The following is a 12532-nucleotide window of genomic DNA, read 5'->3' on the forward strand; positions in this document are numbered from 1 at the left end:
CATCATTTACTGGTGCTCAAAACACTGTCAACTCTCTCTCTGGGTGTGTGTGTGTGTGTGTTACAGGGGCCTCTCTGTCCTTCAGCCTCTCGAAGGCCTCTGAAACTCCCATCACACACACACTGAGTGAAGCAGGTTCCTTTTAATGTTGCGGATCACAGAAGCTTCTAACAAAGATCAAAGTCCTTTAAAAATGCTTTATAGTGTGTGTGTGTGTGTGTGTGTGTGTGTGTGTGTGTGTGTGTGTGTGTGTGTGTGTGTGTGTGTGTGAGTGTGTGTGTGTGTTGAATATTCTACGAGCTGCTCTTCTTCCACACCAGCGTTTGATGGACAGTGACCAGAGCTGTGCTCATAATGCTGCATATTTACACTTGTTCAATCATTAATTATTTAGAAAATAAAATGCACCCTCAGTCATATTTATATCAGTCTTCCAAACTTGCTTGTTAACATCAGACATCAAAGTTTTTCTTAATTTCATGTTTCTGGTTTTATTGTGAATGATTCATCTGATCACATTATTCTAAAGAATAGAAATGTGTGTATTCTGTAATTACGTGCTCTTCTCAGGGTTATTTACTGTTTAACACACACACACACACACACACACACACACACACACACACACACACACACACACACAAAAACATTAAAAAGTCATTACTTAAAATAAAAAAAATATATATATACATGTTTAATTTAAATAGCTTCTTATTTTTCTTCTTCCTATCTTCAATTTTCTGCATTTAATTCAGCTGGAGTTTAAAGACTTCATTCAAACGTTTGTTTTACAGTTTTACCCTTGTGTCTGCATCGGTTTAAAAAAAAACAAAAAAAAAACATATTTAAATTAAAGTTCAAATTAACAGATTAAAGTTTGAAATTCTTCCAGTGACTTGAATTGTTTAAAATATTCAGCTTCAAAATCGACCTACTTCCTGCTGAGAGCGATGATGTCGTTGTAATATTTGCATACTGATGTGTGATTGGTCACTTTCTCACTGGATGCTTAAAAGATGCTTAATATTCAGAAAATATTATCGATCTAAATGCAGAGATGAGATTAATGACACTATTGTCTAATGTAGAGCTGCTTTACAGATGAGATTGAAGTTGTTTCATAATTTTATGAATTTTGCCGCATTAACTGCAATTTTTTTTTAATTTTTGTAATTCTGTAATTATAATTCTGTTTTAAATTTTTTTGCTTTGAAACAGTCTGTTGTTAATTAGTTGTCAAGTCAAGTCACCTTCATTTATACAGCGCTTTTAACAATATAAATTGCTTCAAAGCAGTTTGGTTGTATAATGCACTATATAAATAAATGTGACTTGTCTTGACTTGGTCTTTGCATTTATTTTACAAGTGAAAACTTTCAGTTATTAATATCATGTTATTTGTCTGTGTGTTTGTTGACAGGTGATCATCTATCAGAGAGGCCAGGTCTTCAGTTTAGCCAATCACATGAACGGGCGTGTGGGTTTCGTGGCCACTATGCCCAGCACAAGTGCCTCAATCTTCATCAACAACACACAGCTGTCTGACACGGGGACGTACCAGTGCCTGGTCAATAACCTCCCGGACCGCGGGGGGCGCAATATCGGGGTCATCGGCCTCACTGTGCTGGGTGAGTCTCGGCCAGAGTGCGCAGGGATGCACGACATATCGGTATCGGCCGATAAATGTTCATTTTTAATGTCATCGTTATCGAAAATTTTAAAATTTGTCCGATATATTAAAGCCGATAAATAATGGATTATTTCCTTCAGCTGAGACACTTCAGATGCGCACTGTTTCTACTTCACAAAAATGGAAAGTCTGTCATATCGGCTGCATAAAATTATAATGAAAACATTATAATGGGGTTTGGGACATTTCTTTTAATGGTGAGACTTTTGTTTTTTTGTAATCAGACTCTCAAGTTACAAAAAAAAATTGGATTTAAATTTATCGGCCAATATATCGGTTATCGGCTTTCAAATGTAAAGAATTATCGGTTATCGGTATCGGCCAAAATGTTAATATTGGTGCGTCCCTAATTGATGTGTGTTTTTTTTAGTTTGTGCACTGCCCTAATATGATTGCCCCCTGTGGGATTAATAAAGTTGTTAACGTAACTAACTTCTATATGCTATGATGTGCATTACTGTATCCCACAATGCAACGTGCTTAGCTTGACCTACAGAGCGATGAATGAACCGGAGAGCAATTTCAACCACAGTTTTAATATATCTTTCTTTATGTTTGTTTTATTTATAATGTTTTTTACACAAAATTGGATTAAATAATGCAAAACTGGAATAAATAAGCTATGTCTAAAACACTTATTTTATTATTATTTAAGTACTATTATAGTTATTATTTAAATTTTGAACTAGTGTTTATTTTTATATTTTATATCAATTTTGCATTTTTTTATACATTTTTATTTTTTTAGGTTTAATTTTAGTTTTAGTTCAGATTTAGTTTTTTTATTTCCAGTTATTAATTTTAGTGCTTCAACTTAAACTTGTTTTAGTGAGTTACACAAGCAAAATTTCTAGGTTTAAGTTGTCATCTAAATTATTTATTTTTTATTGTGCTTTTTAAGTTTTTTTTTTAATCAGTTATGTTTTTTCTTAAACAAATATTACTATTTAGGTTTAATTTATTTTTGTTTGGATTTAGTGCTTCAACTTCAACTTGTTTTTGTTAGTTGCTAAAGCAAAATTTGAGTCGTCTAATATTATTTATTTTTTTTATTATTGTTTTGTTACGTTTTAGTTAAGCTTTATTTGAATTGACTAAAATGTTTTAATACTTTTAGTTGATGATGATAACCTTTGTGTGAAATTGCATACTAGGTAATAGAAACTGCATGATTTAAAAGCATGCATGCATTGACGTGCCATTCACAACCCCTCTCCCATTGCCTTCTGGGATAGAAGAGTGCCGGATGCACACTCAGAAATCATGACAGAAGTAGAAAGTAAACCATCTGTTTGTTTCTCATGTACTGTGTGTGTGTGTGTGTGTCATGAATGCTAAGGATTTGGACACACTCTTCACGCGTCCTGCACAGTACATGCATAGTTTTGGACAAAGGGTTAGTGTTTTTCAGATGATATCCGGGCATCATTTCACTGATTAAATTATTAATATAATACGGTTATGTGACAATGGTGTTTATTGTTGCATAATGTGTACAGTTTCACATGCTGTTTTTTGTGCACTAACCTGGCAGATTGCACACTATAAATATTGTTGGCTCTGTGACGATTTGCTTATGGTGGATAAAAGCATCTAACAAATGCATACATGTAAACAGTGCTGATATTTCATTTCTCACAGGGCCACATTTTTGACTATGGGTATGAAGTTATTCTGCCGGTTATTTTGGCCAAAAAGCTCAGCTTATGCAAAGCACACAAGTATATTAATGTCAATGCCGGAAATTAATGGCTTGGGTCAAAAAATTGCACCAAAATTCAAAACACCAAAAAATGTCCCTAAATCTACAACTGCTGCCGCAATTAAAGTGAAATGTGAAAATGAATAAAAAGTGTTGATGAGCTTATGAATGCAACGGCCAATCAGAATAGTCACTGCTGAAAATGCCAGTCTATAGTAGGGGTGGGGGAAAAAATCGATTCTTTGATGCATCGCGATGCGGACGTGGACGATTCTGAATCGATTCACAAATGTCAAAAAATCGATTTTCTAAAAAAAATGTTTTTTTTTCTCATAACGTTATATTGACGGAACGCAAAAGGCGGAACTATAAGCGGACGTGCAGTGCGCGGACAGTCAAGGCGCGCACATAACGGAGTCACGCACATACATAACAGACTCATGATGGCTGAGCGCCAAATTCGAACGGCACCTTCTTCGTTAAAAGCTAACGTATGTAAAATTGGCAATTTCATTATTACCTATTTAGTATTTTTGTATGAGAGCTGCTTTCTGTATTGTTTAGTTTTCACATCAGTACACTGTGTAAACCGATCTGTTATACTGCAATATGTGCAATTTCAGTCACAAAAAGTTACATTTTGACTGTGCTCTCTGCAGATGTTCATTCACTTTTTTTGTATAAGCTGTTTTTGATTGTAGTAGACAGCAAAAATTTCAAGTCATAACTCTTTATTATTTAGTTGTGTATAAGAGTGGCTTTGTATGTTAATAATTGAAGCTACAGTAAGTTGTTCAAAAATGTTCATTTTGTCTTCTTAATGATTAAATTGGACAATTTTCTTTTTCAAAAAACTTTTTCTTTACCTTGACATGTTTCGACTGCAACCTGCAGTCTTCCTCCACCTGAACACCTTGTCTTTCTAGAAGAAAATTGTCCAATTTCTACAGTATGTTGGTTCTGATCTACTTCCTAAAGGAAATAAGCCTTTCATTAATTTGTTATTGTTTAGTTCAGCTTAATGAGTCCCAACACAATGTGATGTATTAATTTCTGTGTTCTACAGAACATAAGCTAGCCTACATACAAATAATTCTGAAGTTATAACTACACGACACAGAAAGTGCTTTGAGTTGTTGTTACTTAATAAAAGAGTTAAGTAATTCAGCAGCTGACTTTTTTTAATACTGCAATCACTTTGTAGTGTATTTTCGTTTACTGTTGTGAAATGGAAAATCAATAAATCGCTAATCGAGAATCGTTAATAATCGAAAATCGACTGTAATCGAATCGGGACTTCAATAATCGTAATCGAATCGAATCGGGAAATCAGACAGATTAACCACCCCTAGTCTATAGTATTCAGATTTATTGAATTAAGTCCGCCTGTGGTGAAAATCCAGCTTATAATGTTGTTTATGTGTCTATGTGGTGTTTTTCATACGCTTTAAGACAAACCATGTGTAAATTCATAAGTCGACACCATTGCTGAGTATTTCCTCCTTAAAACTGCAGTGAACCAAAGACAGTCTCAAAAACACGCTTTGAAATCGCTGGTGTTTCTGACGTCACAAACTACCTTGTAACCAATCAGATCAACGTGTGATCGTCAACCAGTGGATCTCTGAGCTGAGCGAGTGAGTGGAGGCGGGGCTCATTTGCATATTCATAGAACCACACTAAATGAGGCAAGGGTGTCGAGTTATATTATATATTATATTTTAATGCATGAAGAAATTTTTTTTTCAAGGAAAAAACTTTTAAATATGTAAATTTGGTGATCAAAGATGAGTTTTAAGGGACAAAATGATTGACTACAGGGTGACTAAGTATTTGACATAAGACAATACAGATACATTTAACAAGGTAATTATCAAAATTACCCTGGAAATCAATTCTGCCACTTAAAGTTACCATGAAATCAAAATTGAAAATTCTTATTTGTATGGAATATTGCAGTATTTATTATAAATGATTTATCAGTGCACATTATTATTGTGTTAAATTCATGTTCCTGATAATCTTGAATCCGAATAGCTCTTCTCTTTATACACAATAATCAGCCGTTTAAATGAATGGTTGAAACTAAATGAATTATTCATTAACAGTGACTCGCTGCCACCTACTGGTTTTAATTTAACAATGAAAGTATCTTTTCATTTTTTAAATCATATCTAATATCAATATTCAATGTTTTATGTTTAAAAAAGATAAAAACAATATTTCTGCATTTGTAACCGCAAGGTTGAATGCATTAAACAGTGTGTGTAAATGCAAGTTCAGATGCAGCTTCCATGTGTCCTCTGAATTGCAAAGATCAATTTTGTTGATACTGAATTCATTTGATTGTTAACAGCACTATTGTGACAAAAAAAAAATGCATGCATTTAATTCGTTTTTTTAAAAATTGCTTTATTAAGGAAAAATGCCCATAAAACGGTCAAATTCAATTGAATCTTATTGGAAAAGATGATTTGTATCACTTATGCAAAATGACCACCATGTAGAATATGAAGGATATCAAAAGCTTTCGGAGTCTCTGTCCACAGCCGTCCTAAACCTGCAAAGCTACCAACTCAATAAACACACTCAGCAAAACATCGTCTAATTATCATTATCGATAAAATCCCAGAAAATCGAGATGTCATGTTTTGTCGGTATGGCGCACACACACACACACACACACACACACACACACACACCCCTAGGTTGAGTAAGCTAAAGTTGATGTCTCTGTCTCTCTGCAGTTCCTCCGTCCAGCCCGTCGTGCCGTGTTCAGGGCTCTCTGGACGTGGGCAGTGATGTGATGCTGTTGTGTGGTTCGGACGAGGGCATCCCGACGCCCACCTACGCCTGGGAGAAGCTGGAGTCGGTGCCCAAACTGCCCCACAATGCCATGCAAGGTACTAAACCCCTGCCCGTGGGGATCCCGTTTTGCCCCACATTCTCCGGTAAATCCACAGCTCTTGACTCATGGTGTGGCGTGACCTCTGCCCGCCCCGGTCACCCGCGTGTGTGTGTGTGTGTGTGTGTGTGTGTGTGGTGACTTCACCCGCTCTCTCTCCGAACAGTGTGACGGCTTTAGAATACGGCTACACAATCACCACAGACACGCCTTGGGATTTCAACATGTTTATCACTGTCAAAACCCACTTTCCTAACACTCGTTCCTGGCCCTGTGCAACTGGTTCGCTTCAGCACTTCTCAAGCTCTTCATAAATCATTTCTGTGAATAATGACACGATCGTTCTGCCATCTAAAGACGTCATGAGATGAAAACGAGCTGTTTCTTGCTCTTTTTGTAATAATAAGAGTTTGATGTGACGGTTAACATTTAAAACACTTCCACAGTCACTCAGCAGTGTTTTAGTTTATTCATATTATATTATTATATCATTTAGAAAATCTTTGAAGTAGCTTTTAGTTTTATATTTTCAATTTCAGTTTTAATTTTACATACACATAAAGACACACACACACACACACACACACACTCACACATATACATGAATACATATACACACACACACACACACACATATATATATATATATATAAATATACACACACACACATTAATTTTATGTGGTTTTGTCAGTTTAAGTTTTTCCATCTAATTTTATTTAAGCTTTATTTCGATCAACAAGAATGATTTTTAATATTTTTAGTTGACAGTCTCAGTTCCACCAGAGCTAATAACTCATTTCTATAGGGACGGGTTTGTTCACAGATGCTGGAACAGAAAACACACTCAACAAACTGTTGCAACAAAGTTTAAGCACAAACTAAGTCTTGAATGACTGTTTCTGATGACTGTGGATGTATACGGTACAGTAGCCTTATTCTAAAGATGGATGTTATATTTATATGCTTAATAAATCACTCTGCTTTGGCCTCAAAAGGCTTTCACAGCTGTGAGAGACATTTTTACTTTCTCGAACAGGAACAGAGATGAACAGAAACTGTGATTGTTCTGCCATCTAGAGGCCACTAGTTTCACTGCAACAGCGACTCTGAGGAACGGTTCATTACTATTTAAATACAGTGTGTGTGTGTGTGTGTAATGTTACTGAGTGTCAAGAAGAACATGTGAGGTCATATAAACGCTTTTCCCATCGAAACGGTTTAAGCAAAACCTTAATATTTCATAAGCACCTTTATCAGTGTTGTATCTGCTTGTGTCGTGTGTGTAAATATTTTGACATGAGGAACGGAGAAGAACTTACTTGTGTTGTCAGTTTATTCACTTGCATGTAAACCCAATATATAAACAAGTTTCAATAATTATCTTTGTTTTGTAGTGTCAGGGTTAGGGCTAATTACTGTGATGCTGTCAGTCAGTCTGGATTTGTGTTCCTCAGATATTAGAAGTTTTCCATCTAATAGTTTTAGTTAACAGTAACAACAGTCAGCCATGAACGATTCACTGAGGAGTCATTCTCTGATTTGTGAACTGTGATTCTTTGATTCAGTGACTCAAAAGAGTGATGATTCGCTCTATGGATGTATATTCCCAGAAATATCCATGACTTTCAAAGTTATGAACAAACATTAATAGAACATTTGTTCAAAGTTCTAACACTGTTCTCAAAGCATTAGCACACACACACGTTCTTTATACATCGTTCATGGAATGTTTTGTTCTGAAAATGTTTTTTAAAATGTTACTAATTGTTTGGGAAAGTTCCGAGAACATTTAAAAGTAACATTCCCGTGATGCGTGAAGAATGACGAAATGGAATGTTTCCTTAACATTCGTATTACCAAGAATAAAATAATGTTTTTAAAAAACTGGATGTTCAGAAATAATGGTTTCATAACTTAATGGGAACGTTAGAAAAACATATATTTAGCTGAGCTCAACAGCCCTGGAAAACCCCATTTTAATATAACACTTTCAAGTAGGGCTGGGTATCGTTCAGATATTTCCGATAACGATACTGATCCGGTTCCTGAACGAAACTTTTTTTAATGCCAATTTTATGAACAGATAATGTTATAGCAGAGGCTGTAATATTAATGTGAGGAGGGAAAGAAACAAGAAAGCAAAACTGTTAAAGAGTTAATTCCGTTTTTCACATTTTCATTTTCTGGATTCCGTTTTTATTTTATTTTATGTTTTAATTTTTTTTGGATGGTTAAATTCAATTTTATTAATCAAAAAGCATGTGTAATTAATTGAAATCATGAATCTCATTCAATTTATTAACAGTGTAATTCTTAATGTTTTTGTCTAAATGTCTAAATATTTTGTCTATATTCCATATAATGGTTTAATCAAAAACATATCTAATTAACTGAATTCATTAAAACAACGTAATTTATTAATTTGTAATTTTTATAAAAAAAAAAAAAATTGAAATTCTGTGTTGTGCATTTAAATTTTTCTGGGAATCACGTGAAGGCATAAAACATTACTTTATCTTTTAGTCAAATGAAAATTAAACAAGCCCTTTAATTTAAATGAAATTAAACTTTAATTTTTGTTTCAACAGAGGTTTACTGTTAAAATGATAACATGGTAGAAAATTAGTTTTAATCATAATAATTAGTAGAAGTAGTATTACATTAAGACGTAAATTATACTGTACAAGAGTAATATATTTCCATCTCAGTTTTTTGTTTAACCAAACCTTTATTTTGTCGGGTTGCCGTCTAGACCTTCTTCTGTGATGAGATAATAGTTTCTTTTAAAAAAAGTGAGTGTCAAAGTGAGAATATTAAACCTCATAAGGACTATTTAAACATGAATCCTGCCATTCGTTGCCATCAAGCCGGTGTAAACCAGTGTTTTTCCATGTTCCAGATTTGGGCACATCACACATGCCTCATGCTTATAGTTTCACTGACATTGACAAGATTAACCCCTCAGGTCTCGAAATTCGGTACTGAACGACAAGACATTTTTTGATACTCGACGGGATCGAGGCAATTCGGTCGGTGCCTAAAAAGTATCGAACTCGGTATCCATCCCCATTTCCAAAGTCCAGATTCAGATTCATATTGTTTTATTTAGTGCCATGTCAGCATTCAAAGCTATTTTCATGGCAAAAATTCAATTACAAAAATACAAATATCATATAAATACAATAAAAACCAACCAAAAAAAAAAATAAAAAATACTATACAAGATTCTTTTTTAATTAACATATGATAAAAAATCCAAAACCTTTTCAGGCATAATCTTACTAAATAAGTCGTTAAGTGAAAATAACTTCATAAAAGAGCATTCTACTTGTATTAAGTCCAGGACAATCTAATAACATATGTTTAACAGAGAGGGGAATCTTACAAAACATTCTTCTCCAGCACATCTAATAAATAATGTTGGTAACACTTTATTTTACAGTGTCCTTGTTACATATGTTACATGTACTTACCATTGTAATAACAGTAAATTATGCATAGTTACATGCAATTAACCCTCAACCAAACCCTAACCCTACAGTAAGTACATGTAGTTAATTAATATTACTCAGTACTTAAATATATAATTACACTGTAACAATGACACCTTAAAATAAAGTGTAACCCTGATTCTATAGGGCGTAATCAGTGTGAAGTTTTCAACGAGTTGATCTGTGCTCCTCAGATCAGATGCAGGGTACGGTGACGCTGAGAAACATCAGCACCAGCACATCTGGACTGTATCAGTGTTCGGCGTCCAACGCCATCGGGAAGAGCACCTGCGTCCTCAACCTGCAGGTCGTGGCCCGTAAGTCTCACACACACACACACACTCGTTCTGCAGCTCTGGTTAAACACTGCTGTTGGTCTGACTGTGCTCTCGGTCTCTGGCGTGTGACAGCGCAGCCTCAGGGCGTGGGTCTGATCGCAGGAACCGTGGTCACTGGGGTTCTGGCGCTGGTCATCTGCTCTTTACTGGTGCTGGTCACGCTCTTCTACTGGAGGAACAAGAACAAATACGAGGAGGAGGAAATCCCCAACGAGATCAGGTGACATGTTTATATATACATGCATATTTTGCAAGTTTTATGTGTATAATCAACATTTTTAAAGGAGTAGTTTTACATTTCTCAATTGTGTTTAGTTGATTACTGATCGCAATGCATTATGGGATTGTAGTTCTTTCTCCTCACTAAAGTCGTTAAGTACCTTTGCATTTTTGTCGATTTTCAAATCAAAGTTTGTAATGTTGAGACTTTTCAGACTTCACATTACAATGAAGCTTGTTTGTGTGCTGAATTATACGAGTATAAAGTTAATTTAACACTTGCAAAACAACATTTAAAACTCATATGATACAAAATACAAGCTATTTATTGCACTTTTGCAATAATAAAGAGTTTGATGTGAAATACTGTAACATTCACAATTTAAAAGTTTATTTTAGTATTATTTATATATATTATTATAGCATTTATTAAAATTTTGAATTAACTTTTTTTTAGGGATGCACCGATATAAAATTTTGGCTGATACCGATAACCGATAATTCTTTATACTTGAAAGCCGATAACCGATATATATTTGCCGATAAATCTAAATCCAAATTTTTATATAATTTTTGAGAGCCTGATTACAAAAACAAAAAGTCTCATTATTAAAAGCCATGTTCCAAGCACACAATTATAATGTTCGCATTATAATTTTATGTAGTCTATCTTTTTGAAGGGATTTGAAGCAATTCAAAACCATCATGTTGAACAGTGCACATCTGAGGGAAATACTACATTATTTATCAGCTTTAATATATCGGACAAATTTTCTTATCGGGCCGATAACAATAACTTTAAAAATAAACATATATCGGCCGATAGCGATATAGTAGCCGATATATCGTGCATCCCTACTTTTATTTTTATATTTTACATTTAAATTTTAGTGTTTTGTCATTTTTTATTATTCCTAATTAGCTTTATTTTGATTTCAGTTTTTGTTTGAATGAAAAAAAAAATATATATTTTATTTTATAATTTATTATATCAGCTTTATTTTAAATCAACTAAAATTATTTTTAATTGTTTTAGTTAACAATCACATCACTGTCAGTCAGAGCATTTACTGAACGATTCATCGATTCAGTGACTCAAGGGAACGATTTTTTCAATATCTAGCTGATTAAAAATACAGTAGTCAACATTTGAAGTGGATCAAAAAAGTTAATCGAAGTTGTCCTAAGACAAGAACGGGTATTGTTCAAAATTCATGTATAACTCTGATGAAAGGTTTTGATCCACTTCAAATGTTGACTAATTTTACAGCTTAGTAAATTATATAATGCCAGAAATTCACAAACCCAATTTTAAAAGTCTCTGATGTATCCAAGTTTGGAAATGTAATGGAGTGTAACAGTCGGATTGTTATAAAGTCAGAATTGCGAGATATAAAGTCCAATTCTAAGGGGAAAAAAAAGATGGACTTTTTCTTTTTTCTTTTTTACCACAGAATAGTTTATATATCTCACAATTCTGACTTTATAACATGCAATTACGACTTTATATCTCCCAACTGCGACTTTATTTCTCAGAATTCTGACTTTTTTTTTTCACAATTGCAATATATCAAGTCAGAATTGTGACTTTTTTTTCTCAGAATTGCGAGAAATTCTGAGAAAAAAAAGTCACAATTCTGACTTGATATATCGCAATTGTGAAAAAAAAAGTCAGAATTGTGAGATAAAAAGTTGCAATTATTATTATTTATTTATTATTCAGTGGCGGAAACAAGCTTCCATAGTTTTCAGCCTTCCAGTCTCTCTCTTAAAACCTACACGGAAGTGACTTAAACTGCAGTTCATCGACTGGCCGCCTTGAGAATGGATGTAAAAGAGAGTCAATCCCATAGACTCCAATGTTAGAATAGAGTTAAAACTTTACAGCAGAAAAAAACATGTTCACAGCCTGGTGCAAATAGTGGTTTTGGTCTATATAGCTAATTTTGCCCTTCATGATGACTGTGAGGAGTTTTTTTACAACTCATTCGTTTAAATGATATTAAGCCTTTAAGTTCTGCATAATTATGGGCGTGGCCACTTGAGTGACAGGTGGATTGCCACTGCTGTAACTGCCGTCACGTCACCTCAGATAATCCCGGCTTTTGCCCAAAAAAATGGTCTTCAGAAACCTACGGGTGACGAGACGACACGGACACTACGTCCATATTGTTTTACAGTCTAT

At 34.2% G+C, this 12532-nt stretch overlaps 1 protein-coding gene across 3 annotated transcripts in view; it reads left to right on the forward strand.

The window, feature by feature from the left end:
- Positions 1-12532, forward strand: part of igsf11 (immunoglobulin superfamily member 11) — a 112720-nt gene that overhangs the window by 97327 nt on the left and 2861 nt on the right. For 2 of the 3 annotated variants that reach the window (XM_081371574.1, XM_081371576.1), the window contains exons 3-6: positions 1421-1628; positions 6140-6343; positions 9985-10107; positions 10201-10348. In XM_081371574.1, coding sequence (XP_081227700.1) covers positions 1421-1628; positions 6140-6343; positions 9985-10107; positions 10201-10348 — 683 coding nt within the window. The remainder of the gene's footprint in view (positions 1-1420; positions 1629-6139; positions 6344-9984; positions 10108-10200; positions 10349-12532) is intronic. The other variant, XM_081371575.1, reaches the window with a different exon arrangement.

This window comes from Scardinius erythrophthalmus, assembly GCF_964197995.2.
Source record: "Scardinius erythrophthalmus genome assembly, chromosome: 7".
Lineage (NCBI taxonomy): Eukaryota > Metazoa > Chordata > Actinopteri > Cypriniformes > Leuciscidae > Scardinius > Scardinius erythrophthalmus.